Source organism: Nyctereutes procyonoides, unplaced genomic scaffold (assembly GCF_905146905.1).
Source record: "Nyctereutes procyonoides isolate TBG_1078 unplaced genomic scaffold, NYPRO_anot_genome, whole genome shotgun sequence".
In the NCBI taxonomy this organism is placed as follows: Eukaryota; Metazoa; Chordata; class Mammalia; order Carnivora; family Canidae; genus Nyctereutes; species Nyctereutes procyonoides.
This window is the reverse complement of record NW_026575030.1, coordinates 22,175,382-22,202,597: the sequence shown is the minus strand read 5'-3', so window position 1 is coordinate 22,202,597 and position 27,216 is coordinate 22,175,382. Positions and strand designations below refer to the sequence as shown.

Here is a 27,216-nt window from a genome sequence, read left to right as displayed (position 1 = left end):
ATCACCCCTAGTCTCTATCTCAAGAAGCCACCTTCTGTCCTCATCCATAAGAAGCATCTCCTCATCCATTCAAGTTTTATCATGTGATTGCAGCAATCTAGTTACATCTTCAGACTCCACTTCTAATTCTAGTTCTCTTGCTGCTTCCCCAACATCTTCACTTACTTCCTCCCTTGGAATCTTGGACCCTCAAAGTCATCCATCATCAACTTTCATCCAAACTCCTAATAATGCTGTTATTTTGACCTCTTCCCCTGAATCATGTGAATGTTATTAATGGCACCTAGAGCGGTGAATCCTTTCCAGAAAGTTCTTGATATATTTTGTCCAGATCCATCAGAGAAATCACTATCTGTGGCAGCTACAGCCCTACAAAATGTATTTGTTAAATAATAAGACTTCAAAGTTGAAAGTACTTCTTGATCTATGGGCTGCAGAATGGATGTTGTGTTAGTAGGCATGAAAACAACATTAATCTCAACATATGTCTCCATCAGAGCTCTTGGATGACTAGATGCATTGTCAGTGAGCAGTGGTATATTAAAATAAATATTTTTTCTGAACAGTAGGTCTCAACAGGGGGCTTAGAATATTTTGTAAACCATGTTGTAAACAGATGTGCTGTCACCCAGGCTTTGTTGTTCGTTTATGGAGCACAGGCAGAGTGATTTAACATAATTCTTAAGGGCCCTGGGATTTTCGGAACAGTCAGTGAGCACTGGCTTCAGCTCCAGGTCGCCATCTGCATTAGCCCCTAACAAGAGAGTCAGCCTATCCTTTGAGGCTTTGAAGCCAGACATTGGCTTCTCTTTAGCTGCGAAAATCCTAGATGCCATCTTCTTTCAATAGAAGGCTCTTTTATCTGTATTGAAAATCAGTTGTTTAGTGTAGCCACTTTCTTGAATTATCTGAGCTAGATCTTCTGGACAACTTGCTACAGCTTCTACGTCAGCATCTGCTGCTTCCCCTTGCACTTTCATGTTACAGAGATGTCTTCCTTCCTTAAACCTCATAAACCAACCTCTTCTGGCTTCTAACTTTCCTTCTGCAGCCTCCTTACCTCTCCTCAGCCTTCTTAGAATAGAAGAGTTCGGGCCTTGCTCTGGATTAGGCTTTGCCATAAGGGAATATTGTAGCTGGTTTGACCTTCTGTCCAGACCACTCAGACTTTCTCCATATCAGCAATAAGTCTGTTTTGTTTTCTTATCATTTGAATATTCACTGGAGTAGCACTTTTGATTTCCTTCAAGAACTCTTCTGTTGCATTCACAACTTGGCTGTTTGGTGTCAGAGACCTAGCTTTTGGCCTGTCTCAGTTTTCAACATGCCTCACAAAGCTAATCATTTCTAGCTTTTGATTTAAAGTGAGAGGTGTACAGACTCTTCCTTTTACTTGGACACTTAGAGGTCATTGTAGGGTTATTAATTGGCCTCATTTCAGTGTTGTGTCTCAGGGAATAGGGAAGCCCAAGGAAAGGGGGTGAGATGGGCCAGTGGCTGGTTGGTGAAGCAGTCAGAACATGCATATTAAGTTTGCCATCTTGCATGGGTGCAGTTCATGGTGCTCTAAAACAATCACCATAGTAACATCAAAGATCACTGATCACAGATCACCACAACAAATATAACAATAATGAAAAAATTTATAATGTTATGAGAATTCCCAAAGTGTGACACAGACCTGGAATGAGCAAATGCTGTGGAGAAAATGGGTGCCAACAGCCTTGCTCAACACGGGGTTGCCACAAATTCTCAATTTGTAAAAAAAAAAAAAACATCTGGGAGGCACAATAAAGCAAAGCTCAATAAAATGAAGTATGCCTGTACAAGGCAAATGCCTTCTTCAACCCCTGACCATCATCTTCATCATGATTACCATCATCTTCAAATGATTTGGAGAAAAGGACTGTGGAGTGAGATTTCCAACTTCACAGGTGATAGTAAAGAACTAAATAGATGGGAATAGACCATGGGAAAAGCGAAGAGAAGTGACAGGTGAGTTTTGATTTGGACAAGTACAAAATAAAACATTGGGAGGAGAGGGGGGAAGACTCTCAGCAAGTGGGAGGAGCCAGTGAAGAAGTCACCATGAGAATAGAGCCCAAGGCAACTGCTAAGCCAAATCTCTCGGGTCATTGTGTGCCAGGAGGATGCTGGATTCAGTGAATCTCATCTGGCAGGAAAGTCTGGGGCTTCATTTTGAAGTGAGCCTTCCCACTTCCCATTGCCTCTTATCCTTTCTTTCTGTTTCACTCCTTCTCTGATTTCCCTTATGGCTATGGCTCTAGAGTAGACGATTGTTAGCATAGAAATATTGCCAATGTATCTCTCAAAGAGGTCATTGTATCCTAGCACTCCAATTAATTCAGGAGAGCAAGGGAGATAGGAGCCACTGGAGCCAAGAGGGGAACTGAGTGGGCTGGAGCTGAGATGGACCTAATTGAGTGGAAGGAGAAAGCAAAATAGAGTGATTGAAAGCTGAATACCCTGTGGGCAACTTGGGTTCTCTCCTTCATTCATCTGGTGCAGGCCCTACTTTTTGCCCTGAACAAATTCTTTCAGGTTTCTTTTCCAAATGGAGTGAAATAGCCAAATTAATTCCCCAGTGCAGGATTTCCTTTTCACGGTCTCTGTATTAGCAAACAAGTCTATGTCCAATATTATGAAATAAGCCAGAGAAAAATTTCTGAGTCTGGGGGGGATGGGGGTCATGAAGCTCTTCACGTCAGAGGGTTGACTTTGAAGGGTGATGAGGATCTGACAGACTGGGAGAGGAAACATGGGTGTTTCAGGGCTATCAGGTCAGGGAAGGAGGCTGGACAAAGTAGGAGCCAACTCTCAGGGTCAGCGAGTAACCTGCTGACTGACAGCCCCCATGAGACGGGGCTGGAAAGTTAGGCTTGTTCATTAACAGCTGGTAAGCTTCAGGTTTGAAAACCAAGGTTCTTATTAAAGAAAAAAAGAAAAAAAAGTGCCCCTGCTATGTGCCAGCCTGGTACCCCAGAAAGAAGGTAGGGAGGAGGGCAATGAAAGAACATTTTTTGATGACACAGAAAATAGGAAAGAAAATCCCAGTAAATATTAGAAATAAACAGATCAGACTATTTCAAGGATCTGGGTATCACTGCTGGGGGTAATAGGAAGAGCAAGGCAAAAAGAGAGAAAAGAGAGTAGACATCAGGAAGACAGCCTGGCTGAGTCCTAGACTCCGACCTCATTTCCCCACATCATCTCAGGTCAACTAAGGGATCCGCTGAGCTCAGCGGGAAAACCTAGTATCTACTTATGCTGGGGATCTGGGAACCAGCAGGTTGACAGGCAAAACAGGATTTTGTTGTATCCCTTCTTTGAAAAGTACTTCATTCTCTAACTAGAGAAAAGAGTTAAACTGAGAAGAGTAAGAGAGATAATTGATTTATAATATAGGATGAATAGGCCTATAAATAAATGTTTTCCTTCCTGTATTTAAAAAGGTTGAAGTATAATTTACATACAATAAAATGCACATATTTAATTAAGCATTCAGTTTTGACCCATTTTGTCCACCCATGCGGCCATTAGGTGGTATTTTTACAATTCCCCTATCTCTGCTTCCAAGACAAGCAACTACTCTCTGCATGAAGAAAAGTCTTACTGTTAGACAAAAAATGGAGTCCTGTACCCCAGATGGCAGCCTCTCATGCCAGGCCGCTTGCCTCTCCCATCCTAGTCTGCATGGCCCCAGCCTAGGATGTAAGTGTGCCATCTCCCAGCTGTCTTGAGCTGGCTTTCTCTCCAACCTCCACTCCATCCCCTGACGTTCCCAGAATGCCAGTGGTTGTCAGCAGGGGAGGTTATGCCACATGTCAGCAGTTATGGGGGAGATGCAGCATAATGGAAATCCCTGAACAAGGGCTCTAGGATTTGGGCTTAGGCTGCCTGGGCCCAAACTGATGCAGGGTGAGGCTTTCATTTCCTCTTCTCAGAAAAGAAGGTGACAGTCCCTGTGCCATGGCCTTCGCAGGGCTACCAGGCAGGTGTGAGCATGAGACAGTGGACCTGAAAACCGTCAGAAGGGTTCTCTGCTCAGGTGCAGTTGCTCATTCAGTCCTGCCGAGTTCCTGCCTGGGAATGGTGCGGTTGCAAAGGAAGCGTGGGATTCAGTCCCTCCGTTCGGTCACATGTTTGAGGTACAACCAGGGAAGGTGTAGAGCCATAACCAGTTAGCAGGTTTCTATGAGGGCAGAGTTTCCATTCATTACAGGCTTCAGTCTTCATTAGAATTCCACCTTTTGATGGTATGCAGTCTGCTTGGGATTTCTACAGGTCTGCTCCCCATTTACACCGTTAGTCACCACGTCCAGGTATCAGCCTTTGCAGGGAGAGAGTCCCCTGCAGTAGAACAAGGGAACCACAGCCGGGCCCCGGGGCTTGATGTGCACCAGCTCTGAGTGTGTCACCTCGGGCCAGTGACAGGTTTCTCTAGCTCTCAGTTTCTGTGGCTCGGAAAGAGTGAGGAGCCTCAGCGACCACTCTATCCAGTGATGACATTTTTAGAGTCCTGCTTGGGGTGTGGTGGACAAAGCCTCTGCAGTCAGAAGCAGCACTGAGCTGTGTCCGCAGGTGTGCACCCCTCAGCAGCAGGGTGAACTCCGGGCAGGTGGCATCTGTCTGAGGGGACGCCAGTTTCCTTGTCGGTAAGATGGACCCGGAGATCTCCACCTGACCTGCCTCTCTGGGTCATGGTGGGAGTGGAACAGGATGGAATATGCAAAAGCTTTATAAACTGTAACTTCTGCAACATTCGTGCCTGCAGACATAGAAACACCTGGAGGATACTGCAGCAGGTGTGCACGTGTGGGTGTGTGGCGCGGGTGCGCACCTGTAGTTTAGGGCTGCGACGGCCGCAGAGCAGAGACGGATGCAAGGATGGGGTTCGTTATAGGGCTTGGAGTGGGCGAGCTGACCATCATTCCCTTCCAGGTGACGGCGGAGCTAGATGCCTGGAACGAGGACCTGCTCCGGCAGATGAATGACTTCAACACGGAGGACCTGACGCTGGCTGAGCAGCGGCTGCAGCGCCACACGGAGCGGAAGCTAGCCATGAACAACATGACCTTCGAGGTCATCCAGCAGGGCCAGGACCTGCACCAGTACATCATGGAGGTCCAGGCGTCAGGTGGGTGGCCTCTCCTCCCGGCAGGCGGGGAGCCCGTGGAAACAGGAACAGCCTGACCCCGCCTGTCCTTCCACTCCGCTCATTCGTTTTATTCCCACAGATACAGGAATGGAGGGTTTTTGCCATTTTAGAGAAAAGAAAACAGATGCAGGAAAGCTGAAATCGCTTGTCTAAAATTGTCCAGTTAGGCTCTTGTAAAGAGGAGGATAGGGCCGGGGTCTCCGAGGCCTGTGCAGGGAATGGGAAAAACAAATCACGGACAATGGCACAGATTCACAAAAACCACAGGCCTGTGGAACTAAACCAGGTGGGCTCCAAAAGCAGCTAGCCAGCCAGTGAATTGTACTCCAGTGTGTAGATGTTGGCTGTTCACCCTCCAGGTCCCCTCTCCTGCCCTCCACCCCCAGGGGTCTCTGGTCTCGGGCTCTGAGAGTCCCGGTTTTTTAATCACCTGTCTGTGTATGAGTGTTTGAAGTGCAGATAGAAGTTTATGGCAAGGTCATATAATTTTATGATTTCTCAAGAAACCAGGGCTGAGTACCCAGATCTCACTTCTCTCACGTTCAAGGTATATTCAGTATCTACCCAGCAAAGGCATGACCCCTTCCTATTAGACCCACCGCTCTCCAAAATGGTCTTTGGTGTTAGAACTGGAGAGAGCCATAGCAATCCCAGGGTCCAGCTAGTCCACTAGACAGGAAATCCCTCGTGTTGGCACATGCCAGTAGAGTGCTGGGATCCAGTCTCTACACCCAAACCCACCCGTTGCCCTGCCCGGCAGGTCCTCCTTGGCTCAGGCTCCTCACCCTCTAGGAAGAGGCAAACGGGTCAAGGTCATCATCAACTCTTTAAAACACAGTCTATGTCCCTGTTGACTATGAAGGATTTTTTTTTAAGATTTTATTTATTTATTCATGGCAGACACACAGAAGCAGAAACATAGAGGGAGAAGCAGGCTCCTCACAGGGAGCCCAATGTAGGACTCGATCCCAGGACCCCGGGGTTCACACCCTGAGCCGAAGGCAGACGCCCAACCGCTGAGCACCCCCAGGCGTCCCGACCATGAAGGGTATTTAGAATCATGAGACTGTCAGGCCGACTTTAGCAATCAAACTTGACCATAGAGTACTGTGACCTGAAAGAATAAATCACAGCATTCCAAGAAACCTCACTTCTAACCAGAGGAGAGACAATCAGTAAATTCTGTCCACTTTGCTCAGTATAACCTTTCCATGAATTTTCATTTGTGTTGTAAAAGCTGTGGCTGCCCTGGCTTGTTCACAGTGCAGAGCTTGCCCTGTAGCCCCAGGAAGGGCCGTTCACGTTGCAGTCTCTTGGTTGAGGTGGGAGATGACTCTTACAAGTGACAGTGCCAGGCTCCAACCACAGATATTCTGGTTTAACTGCCCCTGAATGGGACTTGGGCATCAGCCAAAAAAAAAAAAAAAAGACTCCCTCCTCAGGTGAATCCACTGTGCAGCCAGGGCTGAGACCCACATGCAGGTCGGAGGGCCCATAGAACCTGCCACGTCAGAGTCTCGGGGGGTGGGCCCGACGGTCTGTGTTCCCCCAAGCCCTCCCGGTGGTGCTGATGCACCAGGAGTCTAGGACCTCCTAGGAGTGTGAGCCCTGGACCGGCAGCACCAGCATCACCTAAGAGCTGGTTAGAAACGGAGAATCCCAGCCCTTATCCCAGACTTGCCCATTTGAATCCGTACATTAACAGAATCTCCAGGTAAACCCTGTGCACGTTACAGTTTGAGACACATGCGTGACAATGGCTTGTACATCTTCAGGGTTTCGCTGGGGAAGGGGAGGGAACCATGATCCTTTCTCTGCGGCTGAGAACCTTACTGAACCCCCTTACTCAGGGTTCACCTCAGAGCTTGTCCTCACGATGCTCACAGTACCTGGCTCTCCAGCTAAGACTGGGAACCCCGAGAGAATGCGTGGGACCCACAAGAGAGGCTGGGACGGAGACGCCTGGCAGGGATGCTCACCCCACGCCGTTGGGTGTTGATGCATCTGGCAGGAGGAAGGCCGGTCTGCCTGGAAACCTGCAGTACTTGGTACCGGGGTGCTGGCGTGACCTGGGCAAGCCCATCTCTGTCCCCAGAGCCAGGTAGCCATGGTAACGGAAAGACCACAGGTTGCCGAGAGTCCCTGAAGCCTGCCTGTGATTGCAGGTTGGCCGTGCTCCGCCGCCTCCTCGACCTCGAGGGCTGAATGGGTGAAAACACTCCAGGCAGGTGGGCCCACACCCATAGTATCCTGATCAGGAAATGAGCTTTGTCCAAAGAGGCTTGACTGGCCTCTTCGGGCCTCTCTGCTGGGCCTGGTTGGTCCCCTGTTCCTACCACAGCTAGCTGCTCAGTCTGGCGTCATCCCTGAGGCTTCCAAGGGAATGGATCCAGGGATTTCGGGGAAGCTCACGTCCTGTCTGCTGCTGAGTGCCTGGTCCTGCAGAGGATGCATGTACCTCACCTCTGGCTTGGAGGAAGGGGAGGCAGAGTCGTACCAGAGCCGGGGAGGGGGGTTGGAGGCTAGGGGTGGACCCCGGGGTGGGTCTTGCCCCCAGGAGGTTGAGGAATGCAGGACTTCAGAGATGCAGGAACTGAGGCAGCAGATGTCTTAGTCATTGATGCTGGGTGTCCAGTAAACTATATTTGAGCTAAATATAGTTCAATATATAATACATAATAATATAAAGATAATATAAGCTGTTGTCTTAGAAAAAGGACAGTTCCAGAATTAACTAAATTGATCATTAGGCCTGCATGGTCCATTAATTAAGGGCTTATGCTTTGATTCTGTAGGAATAAATGGAAGTAGGGTATTTCCATACACTTATTTTCAGATGTGTGGTTTGTAGTGTTGAGCCGGGTCGCACTAAATGCCTCTGGTGTGCCAACGGCTCTACCCAAAGCAGGAGCCTTTGCTTAAATCAGCCTCAGGAATGGAAGGTGAAGCAGGAACTTGCTCCACTTGCCCATCATTCTTTCTTCCTTGTAGTGTGATCTATTTTGGCCTCATGTTGGGAGGTGCCAGGTATTGCTGGAAAGAGTCAAGTTGGACAAAACACGCTGGCTAAAGTCAAGGTCCGATTCCACTATTAGCAAGCAGTCTGCCTTTGGAAAGCTCCTGTTCCTTCTCTTTAGACCTCTCTTCTTCTGTCTACTGTGGGAGGCGGGCCTGGATTCCTATAGTCCCTTCCAGTTTGTACTTCCCATGATGAGTCAGCCTCATCACCCCCAGTGGCTATGCCACAGGTCTCTCCAGTGAAATCTGACCATGTGACTATTCCACGTGACCTTGGGAGTAAGATGAGCTACGTGTCTTGTGGATACGTTGCTTTTGTGGTCTAATCAAAGCATCAAGCTCTTTCTTTATGTGAGATTTTTTAAGTGAAAAATCTTTGGGATCTGTGGCAATGATACTTAAAATTTACTGTGCCTGGGAAGAACCCAGCCCTGGCATTTGGAAATAAATAAAGTGTGGTGTGGGGATCTCTCTTCCTTGAGCACAGCGCTCAGAGTATGGATGGCACCCGGCCACACCCCTCCCTACCCCGTTGCGTTTGCACATGCTACCCAATCTCTCCCAGCCTCACCTTCTTCCAGAAAACAGCAGTCACAAGAATACCCACCACACACAGTCACCATGAGGATGCAGTGTGATAATACTTGAGCATGGTAAGGGCTCAAGAAAGCTTGGTGACTGTTGTATGTTATCCTTGTTTTCTGGCACACACTGTGTTCTGTTGGACTATGTGCTCCTGTAGCTTCTCCAGCAGCATGAGAGCAGGACTCTTCCTTCTCTTTCCATTCTCAGCATCTAGCAGAGTGGTCATGTCTTGTACATAGCACGTTCTCAATAATAGTACTGACTTAGTTAATAGAGTGAACATCAGTGTGGGTGGAACAGATGTAGGCAAAAATAGCTGGCCACGAATAATTTCACTTGCATCATCAAAGGAAAGAAAACGCCTGTGTTTTTCCAGAATGGAAGCCACTCTGGGGTTAATAGGGATGTGGATCTGATGGGGGCTGAGTGGAGGGAAAGAGAATGTAGGTGTGAAACCATGGTTCTCGGCCTGGCTGCTTATTTAGAATCACCTGCAGAACTTAAAACTACCAAGGGCTGGGCCCCACTCCTCAAGGAAGTCTTGCTTATTTGGTCTGATCTGGAGTGCCCCCAGATTTTTCTTTTCTTTAACTTCTCAAGTGATTCTGCTGTACGGCCAGGGTTGAGAATGTTGATCTAAAAACCCAATTAAAGGACTTTGTAATTTCTGATCTGGGTGTAGCACTGAGGAGTGGCGCAGAATGAGAAGAAAGGAGGAAAGATGTTCTGTCTCTGAGGCAGGCTGATGTTAAAGCACAAAGAACGCATCTGGGTGGCATAGCCAGGAATACCTCTATCTTACCCTAGATGACAGCCACCTCTCTCCTGGAGGAAAGGAAAGTGGTACCCTCAATGTGGCAGCAAAGCTAAGTACAGTTAGCTGTGGCCTCGATCCCTAAACAAACACAGTGCCAGCCACTCTGCTGACGGAGTGTAGCATAGAGACTATCTCTGTCTCTGGCTTGCTGGCCACTGTACCCTCTTATCCAGTGGTTTCTCATCTTGGTTGCATGTTCATATCACCCAGGGAGCTTTAAGACTTCCTGATGCCAGGATCCCGCCCACAGAGAGTCTCTCCTGTTACTGCTCTGGGTGTGGCCAAGGACATGGTGATTTTTAAAGTTCTCCAGCTCTAATGTGAGCCAAGATTGAGAGCACTGGTCTAAGAGCATCCAGACCATCACAGTTTCTAATGATGTACACTGAGCAAGTCCATAAATATCTCATGGTAGGATTTTATATTGACATTTTTACAAGCCATTCAACAGCTCCTTTAGTAATCAGTGATGAATATGTGGTAATTTACCCAAGGGAAAGGAGGAGGTAGGAACATGGATATTTTGAGCTTACTAAATGCCAGCCACTCTATACACCTAATCTTACTAAAGCCTCCAACACCCCCAGAGGTCATTTTTGGGATTGTTTTTACCCAAGCTCAGAGAAGATTGGGAGCCCAGAGATGCACTTTTAATAGGGGGAAGAGCATAAATTCAAACCTAAGTCTGTCCCTTTCCGGCATCTGCAGGTGCTTTCCACCACAGCAAATGACCTGAGCCCTTCCCCTAAAGAGGCCAGGTACTCACTGAAAAGGTTATCTTTTGGGTGTTCTGAGTCAAGCACTGTGCTGGGTGCTGAAGACGCAGAGATACATAAGACATGTGGTCCTGGCACCAGGGAGCCTGTAATACTGTGAGAACATGTGCAAGTTAATAAGGAACCATCCCAATGAGAATGTTCTGCAGGAAGGATGGGTACAGAACACTGTGGGACACATCAGTACAACTTGCCCTAAAGAGACCGACAAACTGTTTCACTATTTGCTGGAAAGAGCTCACCTGTCTTGCTGCATTTCTAAGAGCCCCTAGGAAAACAGGACTGTGATTAGATTAGATTAGATTAGATTAGATTAGAACAGTAACATGAGCACAAGCACACTCTATTTGGGGTTGATTGATGGATATTTGCCAGTTGACGGGTTTTGACGGGAACTCACGTCAATGTGTTTGGGGGTGGTGGGAGGGAGGGAGGAGTGAGTTTCTATCCTTCCAGGTGCCACTTCCTGTTCCATCCACTCAATGCACAGCATGATGTGCTGTTGAGTGCAGAAGGCAGGAGGCACTGTCTTCCCCCCATTTTATTTCCTGTGTTCATACATAAAATAGTATCGAAGGAGGTAGATGCAAGTGAAGGGCTTGAGTCTCCGGGCAGGCCGGGAGCCAGGTGTGGATGGTGTGCTAGGCAGGCACCAGCCCTTTGATGAGTTACCAGCTTAGAGGGTCCATTTACATGCGAGTGGCAGAGGTGAGCCATGGGCTTCCCAGAGAAAGATGCTTTCTCCAAGCCCAGCATATTAAACACCAGAGGGGCACGCGGAATGAAAACGAGCTGGAAAAAACCTGCATCATGGCTGGAAGCAGGGAAGAGCTTCTGCTCCTGCAGATGGATCTTAAATTACATTTCCAGAAGGTAAATATGGGAGTCAGGGGTCATCTCACTGTGCCGAGCACTGCAGAGATAGAAATTTTTGTACTTCTTATTTTTTGTTTCAGTCAAAGTGATGCTGTACCTCGTCCCCTTGGTAATTCAAAATAGTAGCTGGATGGAGCTGACTGCCAAAAGAACAAGCCGTTCTTTTCTGTCTCCCACAGATATTTCAGGAGCTGGGATTTGGAATTATGAAACTGGTAGAAAAAATAAATATGAAAAGATACTGAAATTATTACCATGTAACACCAGAAGTCTTTTCCACTCTTCCATATTGTCCTTATATAAAACACTATTTTTGCCTTTGGAAATGAATTTCCTTTAGCATGTGTACACTCTCCTTACACTCCCCCACTGTATCCGGCAGGTGTGTTGGTGGTGGCAGGTGTGTTGGTGGTGGCGGTGGTGAGTTTCTGATGATGTGAGTCAGAGTGTTGGGGAAGTCTCCCAAGGGGGACATATTTTTAGGTGACTATACATTGAGATTGGCAGGTTCCTTGGAGTGTGATCCCTGTGGAAATACCTCACCCTTTGGGAATTTTAGTCTCAACCCCACTAATGGTTGGGTCCCTGTTTGGCAGCATCCAGACCACAGCTGCACTGGGTCATAGAGTACATGATGAGGAGCCAGGGAAGGTATCTGGACAGAACCTAGAAGCTGCAGAGCCATGAGGGGTCAGGGATCAGAAGGAGGCAAGCAATCTACAGTTAGGATTTTTGTAAAGCTATGGGTCTAAGCAAGGTTGAATCAATCAGAACCAAGAAACAATATAGGTTATAATTTGCATCAAGCTGGAGGTAGATAGCAACCAAGAGGGCATGAATGTAAGAAGGCAGAGAGTGGAGAGCTTCAGAGTCAGAAATCAGGAAAGTCACAGGACTAAGGAGCAAAGGTCTGTGTGTATGATGTTATGACAGAGGCTCTACATGCATTATCTCCTTTAATCCTCCCCATGAACTCCTGAGCAGGGTAGTTTATGAGATAAGTAGGTGTGTAAAATCCAATTTTACATATGAGGAAATGAAGCTTCTGACAGCTTAGATAACCTGCCCTGTCCAGTATTCCAACTCAGGGCTGGTTCTAGAGCTACCACACTTTTCAAATAGCCTTCAAGAGCTAAGGTAGGAATGGAATTCAGGCCACTAGCAGACAAGGCCTTTGATAACTAAGGCAGTCCCTTCACTCCATGTCAGTTTGAGAAACACTGCTCTAGTCCTGCTGGTGATGATATATGAATAGGAGCACCAGCTTGCTGGAGAGAAAGTGTGTGTGTGTCCACAGTTGCGTATTGGGGAAGGTATATAGAAAAAGTAAGAAAGGGGAGCCTAGGTGGCACCATCGGTTAAGCATCTGACTCCTGGCTTTGGCTCAGATCATGATCTCAGGGTTGTGAGATTGAGTCTCAAGGCGGGCTCCATGCTTAACACAGGGTCTGCTTAAGATTCTCCCTCTCCTGCTGCCCCTGCCCACACACTCTCTCTGTAAATAAATAGAGAAAGAAAGAAAGAAAGAAAGAAAGAAAGAAAGAAAGAAAGAAAGAAAGAAAGAAAGAAAGAAAGAAAAAAAGAAAGGAAAGAAAAAAAGGAAAGAAAGAAAAAGAAAGGAAAGAAAAAAAGAGGAAAGAAAGAAAGAAAAAGGAAGGTGGAGAGGAAGGTAGATAAGGAATAGACAGCTTCCCTGATGGGTATTGACTCGCAGTCCCATCATAGGTCAGACAACTGGCAGTTTAGTAATGCAGGATGATGTATCCATGAACATTGGGAACCCTTGTCAATGGCTGACTAGGCTTATTCATTGCTTTGAATAAGTGGAAGGATGTGAGCAAGCTCTCCTCGTGTGGCTGCAACTTCCGCATGGTTTTTGTAAACGGGCAAGCACTCAGTACCCCTGTGGTACTGCTGGCGTATGTTTATCAGGTGTGTTGCCTGTGTTTGAGAAACAATGTATGAGAGCCAGCATGTATTTCTGAGAGTTTTTTTTTTTAGGGGGCCTAAGTAGTTAGCTAATAAAATCACCACTGCCCGGAGACTCTCATCAGAACAAACTTGCCATCTAATTATAAATCGCATCTCACCAGCTAAAAGAGCGTGCCTTTGGCAGAAGTTCCCGAGACAGGTTATTTTCAGTTTTGTTTTGTATTTCCCAATGTGATCCAGGCCTTGTGTGTGAATCTTGTAGGTGTTAGTAAATCCCCCAAGAGGACTATCCAGAGCTTTCTTCTCTGGGGATGGACTCCCAGAGAACCACCTCCCTCTGTAACTCCAGATGATAATAAGGAGCCCATCATCTGTCAAAATTCCCAGGCAAAGGATCAGATAATCCAAAAGAGGTGGCATGGTTTAGACATCCCAAACAGAAGTCCATGGTGCCATAGTCCACTTCACGGAGGGATGTGTAAAGGCTGGGAGGGTGGCTGCTTGTGACTGTTTCCACATCCCTACTTTCTTAAGAATATTGAAGGAAATATGGTCTTTATAGTACTACCTCATTTTTCATTGCTCACATTTTTTTTTTACATTAGGAATTGAGTTAATCTGTGAGAAAGACATTGATCTGGCCGCCCAGGTCCAAGAGCTACTGGAGTTTCTCCATGAGAAGCAACACGAATTGGAGCTCAATGCAGAGCAGACCCATAAGCGGCTAGAGCAGTGCCTCCAACTGCGGCACCTCCAGGCTGAGGTCAAGCAGGTGAGCCCCTCCAACCTTCCACCTGACCTGGGCCTGCTCCTGGGGGGTGGGGGGGGAAGGCATACAGAGCCACCCATGTAACCAGAACTTGGAAAACAGGTAAGTTAAGGAGTTTGGTTTCTGAAAGCGAGCCTGGTATCTGTCGGATCCAGCAACTAAACCTGATGGTGCAAGGTTCAAACTACCAATGCATTCGTTTTTTCTCATAACAATCTAAGGAGCATTCTGGAGCTTTCCCAAGCTGTCCTCAGGCACTGAGCCTGTTCTCTCCCTTTCTACCCTCAATCCTGACACACAGTTCACATGAAATGTGAATCATTCATCAAAACATAGTTAGGCCTTAGAGCCAGGCTGGTTAACTTGGGGCACCTGCGTGCCTATTACAGTGCCTGAAACATGGTCACTATCCCATAAGCGGTAACAGTTTCCCTTATTCTTTTCAATATGTGTGTGGTACTTCTAAGAAGATTTTCTTGCCATATTAAAGTCAGTTAAGAAAAAAGACTTCTTATCCGTATGAGACATGATGTGACCCATTTTACCAAAGGACACACCCCAACCCAAACCTAGAGGAACATCTAGGAAAACACAGTAACCAATGACACATTAACAAATATTACATATTTATATTATGGACAGACTACGTTTTAATTATCTGCATAATGAATGGAGATTTTTTATTTAGACAAAATGGGATTGAAGAAATAGAAGTATATAATATTTCAATTTATTGAGTGGTGCCTTTTAGGCCCATCTCTCCATCAATTGTCACAACTGTTCTCTGAAATAGCTATTATTCCCCTTTTATAGATGAGGCCGCTGAAGCTTAGAGAGGTCCCCAGACAAGGTCACCCTGAGGAAGGAGCATGTCACTGCCCTCCTGGCGACTGGTCCAGGAGAGCTTCCCAGCAATGGGCTCCATGGCGTTTCTGTGACTGTTCCTTCAGCTCCAACACTCTTTCAAGCAGCCCTGACCCCTGGGCCCTGACGACAGAGCCCCACCCCAAATATCCTAAGCAGAGAAACATCTGCCTGTTAAATGTTTTTTTCTTATGTATCGTGACTATTACACTGTCTTATTTAACTCTATTAATTTATTACAGGGGACAAAACACCATATTTTCTTTCATTACTGCTGTTCTCTTATATTCAGGGTATTTTGTATTAATGCCTGGCTCTTAGTTATTATATTGTTATTTACTATAATGGGCAAAACTGTCTGCTGTGCCCCCGTCTGCCAATCAGCGCTCAGCCAGAGGCTGCACACACTGCGCTAAAGGTCGGGCCTCAGCACAGGTAGCATCCCTGAGCGCTGAGGAACGAAGAAGGCCACCTGGACTGTTTTGTGTAATTACACTGGGCCCACACCGGAGTCTCTACAGAGACGCGGTGGAAATCCTAGCAGCGACGAGTACACAAATTCTGCAACTCTCGGGAATGATGAGATACTTTTCAGAGGAGAAGTACTTTTTCATTTACAGTCTCATTTTAAGACAAGAGACCATGGGGAAAAGGGGGTGTATGTGTATTCTACAAGTGGGGAAACTGAAGTAGCATAGGATTTGTGCTCCCAGGGCCTGTTGAGTTGACTAGTTAGCTGAACCATGAGCCCATGCTTCCTTTATCAACAGTCCCATAGTTGCCCTCTCTGGGCCCTGTTCCTGCCTTAGGGCTCCAGGAGGAATAGAAAGAAGCCCTCCAGCAGAGCGCAGCCTGGGATTTTCCTGGCCTTCACAGCACCTCATCTGAGAAGACAGGCAGGCATGGCTCATGCCCGGCAGAGAGGCTGGCATCTACTTGGTCACCTAATCAGTCAGCAAGCTCCAACAGATCATGGGAACCCCCCACTGTTCATGTGGTTATTTCCACCAGCCGAAGGTGGCCGGAGAGATCATCAGAACAAAACGGGAAAATCATTCCTGTTTGATTTGAAATGAAATCTATACTTTTGTTCCCGGTTTTTCATTTTATTTATTATCTGTTCCAAAATTAATAGTAGAGCCAACTCCCTAATTATGTTCTTCATGACTGGTATGAAAATGGAAATGAAGTTTCATCCTTGAATTAAAATTCTGTGTAGGATGGGGAGTTGGGACGATGATAAGTAGTTTGTCAAATGGAGAAGCAGGGTTGTCTGTATACAAATAATCCAGGCTTGACTAATACCTGAGTGCATTCCCTTTCAGTACTTCTTGAGTTGGAGGACAAAAAAAATTTTCTGCCAGAAAAAATTGCTTTTCCCTACCATGGTGAGGATGACACATGTAGGACTGTAGTTCAAAACCATACTGGATTGGTGCAGCCAGACCGCAGGAAACACATGAAGGCCTTTGTAAAGGACAGCGGCCTTGGGAGAGCCCTGGGATTGCTGCTTATTTAAGCCACCATGCCTCATTAGGCTGCCTTGTTTTCCTTGTCAGCGCCGAGCTCTTTCTTTTGGGAGTCGTCTGATCCAGTTTCACAGAAGGCCTTTGTGTTTGATGGAAGTTGGTGGAGCAGGAAATATTGATTTGGAAGCTGTTGACACTTGGAAAAAGGGAGTTAATTTAGATGTCAGTATTGATCAGTGGAGCTAAATTTAGACACCAGCTTGAGAGTTTGTTTCTCTTTTGAATATACCCCCCCCCAAAAAAAAAGGAAAGAAAAAGGACACCTTAATTGAAATGCCATTAATGGGGATGGAAAGGAAGAGAACAATGTGCTGCTACACAGTTGTGATGTTAGAGCCCATAGATGAGAGCTTTAGATTTGGCCATCCTAACTATAGTGTGCTTATACCACCATTATGTTAAACTGAAGCTTTGAGGAGAGATGATGCCACAGATGTTAGACTAAAAATTGTCAGGAGTTGAAAACAAACAGAATTATTTAATGTGACTAATGTTCTTTTTGAGGGGTTGTGTGGGACTCTGCATCTATTTAGATTGATGGCCCAGACACTTCTGGAAAAATGTTGACTCTTTAAGGGAATTCACTTACAGCCCATGGTCTGGGGCCCTAGACGATTCAGATGCCCCCTTTCTTCTAAAAAAAAAAAAAAAAGTTCAGGTTACTCCCCAGCCCCACAGAATGCTCTGATTGCTTCCCAGGAAAATTACTACTCTGGCAAAGATGACCTCACATTTATTAGATAATCAAAGCTCTGAAAAACCTACTTAATGGGCATAAACCTAAGTGAATTTCCATATGTATTCCTGCAGCACAGTGCCTTTAATACAAAATAGGCCAAAATGGGGTTGTAAGCTATTTGGGGCTCTAAATTATGGGAGAAGAAACCATGCTTATTTGTCTACTAAAGACATGGACTTAAATTACCTCTATGGACCAAATACTGACCAAAATTTGCTTATGACCAAAATGAACAGTGAAAACAAAAGAGAAAATATCCTGTTAAGAATATGTGTTCAGTTCTGTTCACTATACCTAAAAGTAGAAAGGAATTGGGGTAGATCCAAAAGAGAGGCAACCAGGGATCCCTGGGTGGCGCAGCAGTTTGGCGCCTGCCTTTGGCCCACGGCGCAATTCTGGAGACCCCGGATCGAATCCCACGTCGGGCTCCCGGTGCATGGAGCCTGCTTCTCCCTCTGCCTATGTCTCTGCCTCTCTCTCTCTCTCTCTCTCTCTCTTTCTCTCTCTCTCTGACTATCATAAAGTAAATAAAAATTAAAAAAAAAAACAAAAAAAAAAAGCAAAAGAGAGGCAACCAAAGGGGCAAGCATTTGTTTCAAAATGGAGAAAATTAAGAAGACCCATGGTCACAGTCTATAAAACCAGGAAGAATGATCACATATAACCTCATAAACTGTGAATCTTTTGAGCTAAGAAATACTGGAAATATGACATGACAGGCTCTGAGCTACCACCTGAGGGGCCGGCAGTTTTTCCTATGACCAGACTTTCAGAAATGACTGTGGCTGGGGTAAGTCCGCAGCAGCAGCAGGTCCTGGAGTCAGAAGCCTTGAGGCCATCCTCATCGCTTTATTGTCAGTGTGACCCAGAGAACACAGCCGTATCCGAGCAGCTTCCCAGGCTACGTGGTTCCAGGAGACAGCGTGGCCCACTTAGACGGGATCATCATTTGTGGATGTCCACGTCCAGTTAACCAAATCCAGTCTTCTCACTGGGATTTGCCTGCACTTCCTTGGCCCAAGGAAGCAGTAGATCCCCATTTGCAGTTCACCCTGTCAGCTCCGACTGAGCTGAATTCTTGGCCAGCTCTTGAGTCCCTAAACAGCAAAACTCCTTGGGTCGCTCATTTTTATAGACCTCTCCCTGGTATCCTACGGTTGTAGGGTGAGTCTCTGAATTTTGAAAGAAGTATGGAATCTTAGGATTCAAAGTGACCCTCAAAGGTCATCTAACCTATAGGTAAATTTTTGCCTAAGATAACTGATCAACATAAATTGCTCATATTATGCATTACACTTTATGGTTTGCAGAACCACTTTTATATTACATTTCATCTTTGCTCTGTGACTTAAGCAAGCAACGTGTTACCACTTTACAGATAAGAAAACTGACCCTCAGAGAGATTAAGCGATATTTCTTAAATCACACAAGACTAGTAAAAGCAACGCTTTATCATGTTTATTACAATATTACTTCTACTCCGTTGCACTCATTTGGATGCAAAATAACCAGGGTTTTTGTGTGTGTGTGTTTTTTTTTAAGATTTTAATTATTTATTCATGAGAGGCACACAGAGAGGCAGAGATATAGGCAGAGATAGAGGCAAGCTCCCTGTGGGGAGCCCTATGTGGGACTTGATCTCAGGACCCCAGGACTATGACCTGAGCCAAGGGCAGATGCTCAACCACTGAGCCACCCAGGTGCCCCTAAATAACCAGTTTTATGAACCAGGAAAATAAAGGACGACGGTAATAGAAAATTATACCAACAAGGGTTGACATTGATCAGACTACAAAGAATGGTGCTAACCAAACAACTGGGGTTCCCTCATCACATCAGAATATGGCAATAAGCTCTATAGATACTGGGAAAAAAATCAGTTGTCCTAGCCTTTTTCTTTCTCCCTGTGAGAGGTATAAATGAAGAATCATAGCATATACCTAGCTTTACTCCAAAACTAAAAATCACCACCTCCACCATCACCAGGCTTTACATCTTACAACGTGTTGCATCCACCCCTGCTGTAGGAAGGGAAGGTGCTATTATCCTAACTTTGCAGACAAGGAAATAGGCTTGGAAGGTTGAGTAGTTTTGCCAGGAGGTAAAAAAAAAGCCAAGTGTTCTAATGTTAGATTTTGTAATTTTTTTCTTCACTATTCCATTCCTGCTTCTGGGACGGATGCAGTTATAGGGATAGGTCCACCCCTGAACCTAAGCCATGGGGATAAATGTACAGTTTTATCTCCCTAAAATCAAAACTCCTTCTTTGGACACCTGAGACGCCTTTATAAACAGCTTTTAGGAAATGAAAATTAACGAGGATATCAAGGATATGGCATGACTTTATGAAAGGCGTAGAGACTGACGTCTATGATATCTAAATGGAGAGCTGAATGGGACTCCCCATCACCATAGCTATAACTGATGTTTCCAGTTGGCTGAAACTAGAGACGAACAGATGCCAGCAAGACTCAGGAGGCCCAGAGGGAGTCAAATTGTCCCTCAAACGTTGATTTGTGATGCACACAAAGTAAATGTTTCTCTGACACCCTCAAGTGAATCTTGAACCAAGTAAAATGCAATGAATCATGGCAGAAGGACTTGCATAGTTCAAACTATACATTGTGAGTTCCATTTTCCAAAGAGCTGAAGCATTTGGGTATGCAATCCATGTATGCATGTACCCAAACTTACAGGCAGCTTTTGGAAATCATTAGCACCTCTAACCAGCCAGCCCCAGTACACCACTGGCATCAGAGATTTCACACATACACTCTGAGCTGTTATATCTGCAACTAATTGCTTTACAGATTTGGCATCTCATCCACAATCTGCCAGACCGGCCACGAATTAACATCTCAATCCAAATAGCCCAGCTTCGGCAGGATTTGCGCCCCAGTGTTATCCGTGTACAATATGTCATCGGTCATATGCTGCTCGAGGAGGAAATTTGAGAAATGCCTGTGAGGATTATGGAATAGGAGAGACCAGGCTTAGTATTCTTCTAATTGTTCAGCATGAAGTTGAGAGGAGAAAAAAAAAATCTGCAAAAATCTGAAACAGATTGTGGTATCTTCTCCTTTGCCTTGAAGTAACAGATGTGTGATATTTACTGATCAATTCTTGAAATTTCAGAAGAATTTTTATTTCCTCTCCAAGCAAACTCTTAGACTCCCTAATAAAGAAAATATTTAGCAATTTTCTGGTGACCAGACACAAGGTAGATTTTCAAGGCCTCATTCTTCCAGTTTGATTATTTGCACTCGACTCAAGATCTTGGCTGGAGAGTTGCCACAAGCCCATTTCACCTAGGACTGTCTAGACGGTGTCAACTGTTTCTGCTTCTATTCTGATATTCCCTAGCTGAACTTTCTTTCTCCCGGTACTAATTAAGGTCACCTAGAAATTTTACTTAGCCTAACCATTGCCTCTATATAATTTAAATCAATTATAACTTCTCCTTTTTTCTAATGATCCAGTGTATGGATTATTTATGCTACTTTACTTGTTTTCTTTCTCCTTCCTCCTTCCTTTGGGTTGTTTATCTGTCAGAGCTCAAACCTGTGTGCTCTTAACCGTTTTTGCAAGGCCTAGGAGGTTGGAACCACTGTTCGGGTGTGATTTGGGTATTGTCTATAGATAATTGTTTCCTTTTTTAAAAACATTACTGCATACTCACCATTTGTAAGGCACTGTGCTAGGCACTGTGTGAGATTAAAACATGACTCATATACTGCCCTAGTCTTCCAGAAGTTTACATTTGTGGGGAAGGGGTATATTGAGATGTTGAAATGTAGATCAAAATTACTGAACAAAGCAATCTGTGGTGAGTGCCACAAAGGTGGCATGGTGTGGTTGTACTAGATGAGGAAGAGATGTTTCTAATGGGAGTAATTGGGTATAAAAGGTTTTTAAGTTGTTGGTATCTGAACTGGGCTAAAATAAAAGAATACCAATATATGGGATTTATTTACTTGCACCATTCTACATTCCAGAGAGAGCTTCAGAAATGTGCATACTGTACAATCAGATAATGTTTAAAATAAATGGGTAAGGAAATTGGGACAGTGGGGTAACAAGGGTAGAAAAGAATATATATGTATCCAAGAATGAGGTTGGTACTTACAATAAGCACCTTATGGCACAAGACGCCAGGTAAGATGGCAGAGATGAGCATTTTAATTATCCAGAGCCTTCCTGTCCTCTCTCCAAGTGTGGTCAGAAGATAGCAAGGTCTGACTTAAGTACCCGTCAGAGAAAGCCAACAGCTCTGGGGAGGTAGTGAAGGCTGTTCACCCGTGTTCTTGTCCTGACTCCCTAGGTCCTAGGATGGATCCGCAATGGGGAGTCAATGCTCAACGCCAGCCTGGTCAATGCCAGCTCTTTGTCCGAAGCCGAGCAGCTGCAGCGGGAACACGAGCAGTTCCAACTGGCAATCGAGGTAACACCCAAATCCGACTCCACTGTCCTTTTCCCTTTTCTGCTCTGCACCTCAGGCAGCTTGATTCCCTTTAATAGTGAAGTACTGACTCTTTCTAGTTAAGTGGTCTAGAGAGCCTCCTTGTTACCCAGGAATTGATGGTGAAGCAAATGCAGGGGTTCATCACCCCCAAGGAAGCCTAGTATTACAAGACAGGTGTTCACACCACAAGTGTGCATCGTGGTTACTTATTGGACCTTTACACCTTAAGGCACCCGTATGTTGAGATTTTTGTACTTTATGGACTCTACACCATGTGAGGCATGTGAAGCCAAAAGGTTAGAAGCCACTGCCACTTAAAGATCCCTCAGAAATGAAGATAATCAAGTACAAAAGTCATTAGTATATTTGTATTCCATTTTAAAACATTTGATTTCTATGTAATATTTAGATTTCTTTGTCAAATTCTGCCTGTAATTTAACAAAAACAGTGAGCATCAGAGCAGGTTGCACAGGATAGTTTGCTTCACTGAACGTAGTCGTTCAGTAACACAGAAGCCGCGTTTCAAGAATAAGCTGAAACCAGAAGTTGACCAACTGACACTTGTTTTAATGGCTATTTTAAAAATAAAATCCCTCTTACATTAATCTAATATAAATTTTGTTATCTTGCTCTAAATGATACCTTTAATTATCCTTTCTACTAGAACATCCTCCTTCCCAAAGGGACTTGGGCTGATTGCTTTAGAGTGGTATGGGGAAAAAAGCAGGAAATGGGACATGGGAACAGTATTAAAAATAAAGTAAGTTCAATACCAGTGGGAGCAGAGAGAAACCTTCAAAGACATTCATTACTTATAGTTCAGTATAAAACTCAACCCACTTTTGAATGTGTAAGAAATGCAAAGGTGTTATCTTCTACTAAAAGAATGAATGTTAATGAGAATTTTCCATCACAACAATAACATTTTAACAGTTTGCGCCTATATCTTTAATACAGTAATCAACTGATTACTAGCCACTTTTAAGCTAGTATTGATTTCAACCATTTAATTTTCTAGAAATCTCGTATATATAAACATAGCATTAACATAAATGACATGTTTCTATAAGATACCTGCTATCTTCTTGGAAACCATTACTACTAGTAGTTTACTGTCTGGGATTTAAGATCTTAAAATAGACTATATATTGCTCACACAGTGCGGGCAAGTCATTTTTCTAAGAAGGAACTCAGCAGAGGAGAGAGGTTTTATTATCATCACCTGCCTCTGTCTCAGTTTAGTTTATTGGCATGCCCAAATATGAAAGTGTTCAGGTCTGTTCACCATCAAGGAAAAATAGGCCAATCAAGAATCAGGCACCCTGTGGTCAAAGCCCCATAGAGAGGCAGCATGAAGAGGACAGAGGGGTAGGTAGACAGACTAGGGGCGTGGCAGGAAGCTGTGAGGGTGCTCAGCAGAGAGAAAACCACTGTTGGCCGCACCCCATCCTCGTTTATTTCAAATGTGAAGGTTTGTCTGCCCTCTGGAGTAATTGAATTTCCTGTCCCATAAGCAAATGTTGGGCAAATAAAACTGAGTGTCATGATGTACTAGAGTATTGCAGGGAGCTAGTGGAATATAGTGGGTGAATGCATTAGCAGTGCTAACGCAATGACCAGATTCCATGACTTGCATAAGCACCGTGTATTAATTTGTAACGGTGCTGTTGCATCCTTACAGAGTAGAAGCTCACTAAGAAGTTACATGGGTGCAACTTGATCAAATATTCTTGATATTGGTATTGATATCCCATGAGGCCCCTGTGGAGTATATGTCTATGGTCTGAAGAGGAGATAGCAGAGCAGATAGGATTTCTGGAAGGTCCTGAGAATGGAGGGTAGACAGGGTCTGCAGCATAGTTAAAATAATGAACTTCAAATATGCTTCTTCTCCAGGTAGCCTTATGCTTCTCTCTAAAAGTGTTTGTTTAGACCAGGTTCTGCATCAAGAAGATGTGCCAGGGAAGATTTATGCAATTTGAAAGGGGACCTAACTAATCGAGTTTGACTTGGCCCATTTTGATAGTAATTATTTACTGAAGGCCTTTCCAATGCTTGCTGATAGACAACTTGACTTCTTGGACCCTAAGAAATAATCCTAGGTTCCACAAGGGAAAAAAAATAGCTATGGGTAGGATGACTACATTTATTGCTAAAACTGAGACACTTCTAAGAGGGAAGAAGGGAATTATTAATAACTCAGGTAGAAAAATAGGCATAGGATAGAACTATCATGGGCAGACTAGGATGTCTGCTCACCCTAGCTTGGGTGGCCTTTTTTGTTTGAACGTTTTGGTCTCCCCAAAGAAGGTCAGAATTTTTATCTAAAGTACCCTGGGTTTTAGGAAAACAGAACCATTCAGAACAGAGAATAGCACACAGCACCCAGAAGCATAGCTTTATCAACGAACTCAAATTATTATTTGTTAGTATGCAAAATGGTTTGGCTGATGTGTCTTTAAGAACTGTGACTATCATAGAGACAAGCTCAATTTTGAAATCAATTTTATTTGAAATCCTTTTATGTATTTTAAGCATAAGCATTATGGCAGAAAAAGTAGTTAAAACTAGATAATAAATTCAATTGATTTGGTTCAATTTTCTTCTATATACTACTACATTAACATCATATATTAACATCCTTGGTAATCCACGTCTTAAAGATACAACACTCAATAGGCTTAGATAATGGAGAGTAGAAATAAATGCAAAATAATGACTCAAGCTTATCAAAGCAAAGATTATGTCATATGCATAAGAGTTTGTCATTTTGGAAATTAAAGGGGATGGAGTTCCAAGGACTATCAGATGATAATGAGTTTCAGAATAAGGAAGAGGATTTATTACATAGCCTAAATAATAGGACAATTAGAGTTATTCCTTTACTCTCAGAGAAAAAGACATAATAATTGGGTTTTGATGACAATTGTATGCTGGTTTCATATATTGAGGAGAAGCCAGTTAATTATCATAATCACTAATGTTCATTTGGTAAACCCTTCTACTGCATGAAACACTGTAGATACCATTCTAACTCTAGAGATAAAGTGGTATGAAATTATGGGAATGAGCATAGGAAGTCAAACCTCAATCTTATTCCTAGTTTCATCACCTCCTTGGTTGTATGTTTTTGGGCAAGTCATCCAACCAGCCTGAGACTCAGGTGGGAACAATAATAATATCCACCTTGTAGTGGTGTCATAAAAACTAGAAAAAATATGCATAAGCACAGTGCCCAGCGCAGAGTATACCCTTGGATAGATGACAGTTATTAAAGTGATGTTTAAATCAGTGCTTGCCTTGAGAGTTTCAGTCTAAGTATGGAGAATCAGCCAAATATATTATATGAGTGACATGGGAGTCCAGAAGAGAGTAGTTTTTAAGTGAGTATCCAGCTGTCCAAACAGATTTTTTTAATTCAACATTTTAAAAAAATTTAATTCCACTATAGCTAACATACAGTGTTACATTAGTTTCAGGTGTACAGTAAAGTGATGCAGCAATTTATGCATTGCTCAGTGCTCATCATGACGTGTGTACTCTTGATCCCCTTCATCTATTTCACCCATCCTCCCATTCACCTCCCTTCTGGTAAGGATCCTCTTATCCCACCATCTTCTCTGGAAGTCCCAAAAAGACAATTTTTAAAGGATACCAGACTTGAGCGGAGTCTCAAAGCATGACTGGAACATAGATGGGGAGAGAGTAAGGGATGTTCACTAAAAGGCAGGAAGAGTAAAGATAGCAAAAATAAGAAAGTGCATAGTGTGTTCTCAGAGAGTTTTTGTAAGAAAGCAGCAGATGATAATGTTATGGAAGTAGTTCGGGACTACATTGGGAGCAGCTTTTAAGGACATCCTTCAAAGTTTGGGCTTGATATCATAGCAGTGGGGGAACCACTGAAGGCTTTTGAATTAAGAGAACGGAGTGATACTTATAGCATAAAATTAGAGTTTTAGAGCCAGAAGAATATTAGAACTCACTTCATCCAAACACTTCCTATGATAGAGAACCAAATTTATCTGCTGGAAATGTAAGAGATTGGTTTGAGGGATTAGAAATGGAAGGCAGGAGGCTAGCTATGGGACCACCACAGCAGTCTAGGCATAAAGTGGGTTGGACTGGGACATGGGGTGATGAACAACAGTCAGGAATGATGTCAAGATCATAAACCCAGGTGGCAACAAGGAGGGCCCCATCAACACAAATGGTGGAATGTCATGGGAAGAAATTTCCAGAAGGGAGGAATTTCATTTTAGATGTGGAACTTGAGAAGATGTCTAGGAGGAATCTGGAGGCTCTATTAAGGCAATCAAGCCATCTGCATTCACTGACAAGCATTCCTCCTCTCTCCAGGAAGACCTTTCACTTCTTTGACTAAGGTTGCATCTTTGTAAGTGGCTAACTTGGGGCCGGCAGCTAGAGCAACTGATTCAGGGCTGCTGACCTGGAGTGGGAAACATGGCAGGCAGCTCACTCTTACACCCAAAGACAATTAAAGATGAGGGTCAGATGGAGGGTGAGAGATGAATACTGGGAGTCATCTACCAAAAGAAAGTAATAGCAAAAAATAGTAAACAAAAACCAAGACTGCACCTTAGGGCACCCCTTTGTTTAGGAGATGGGAAGAGAAAGTGGTACCAATAAGTCAAACAGAGAAAGAAATCAGGTATTTGTAGAGGATCATTTTCCCCCTTAGTTTACTTTTTCTAGCTGTGTTCAGCATTTAGGAACTCAAATTCAGATACAGTCATTATGATTGAGGGCCAACTTAGTGGCAAAGCAAGGGAATAAAGGAGTCTGGGCTGCTAGAGGCTGTCGTGCTAACATAATGAACACTGAGTACATACTCCAGAGATGGGGAAGGGAAGCCAGGAGATGGTTGATAGTCGGAAGAAAATAAGTAGGACTGTGCAGACAGCAGTCTCGGATGTGGGTGAAGGGGGCCAGGTGGTGTAGGGCTGAAAAGGAGGGAGACTGTACTCATACAGGGAGTCCAGAATGGATCAGCTCTTGGGACCTGTCCTGGCACTGCTGCCCAAGAAGAGCAGAAATCATTCTAGAGTAAATTCCTGGGCTGCTAGCTGTCCCTCTTCACTGGGAACTGAGCTATACTTTCCTAAATGTGCAGAGGCCAAATCAGCACTGTGCCATTGAGTTGAAATGATCCTAGCAGTTGAGGTTAGGATAATATTAGCTCTTTGAAGTCCTATGTTTCATCCACATCCGTACTTTATTTTAGTAAATTGTAATCCCTTTGGCTCTCCTCTCTCTCACCCAGTCCTCCAGCCTGCTCTCCCCACCTCCTGTAGTTAGTGTGAACTCAGAGAATGCAAACCACATTTGCCTGAATAAGAAAATAAACCTTCTACTTTATATATATATTATATTTATAAAAGTATATATATAAAGGCAAACATGAGTAATGTAATAATGTAGGGGTTACATGTTGAGCTGCATTATCTACTATACTACTCCATTCCCTTGCTGGGGTAGCTAAGGGACAGTGAGATGTTACTCTTTGGCTTTATTAACCTACCAGATTTATTCCTTCCACTAGAATCCTTTTCAACTGATTGTTAATGTTTAAAGTGATTGCATCATTGGCTGAGCTTTGTATTACAGGGAGATTTTTTTTTTCCTTATGTGGTGTGTTTATTCGATCTGTG

General features: G+C 44.2%; 1 protein-coding gene across 15 annotated transcripts in view; it reads left to right on the top strand.

Moving 5' to 3' along the window:
- KALRN (kalirin RhoGEF kinase) overlaps positions 1–27,216 on the top strand; it is a 656,901-nt gene that overhangs the window by 357,040 nt on the left and 272,645 nt on the right. For all 15 annotated transcript variants that reach the window (XM_055315792.1, XM_055315793.1, XM_055315794.1 and 12 more), the window contains exons 14-16: positions 4,963–5,158; positions 13,789–13,955; positions 21,406–21,525. In XM_055315792.1, the coding sequence (XP_055171767.1) occupies positions 4,963–5,158; positions 13,789–13,955; positions 21,406–21,525 (483 nt within the window). The remainder of the gene's footprint in view (positions 1–4,962; positions 5,159–13,788; positions 13,956–21,405; positions 21,526–27,216) is intronic.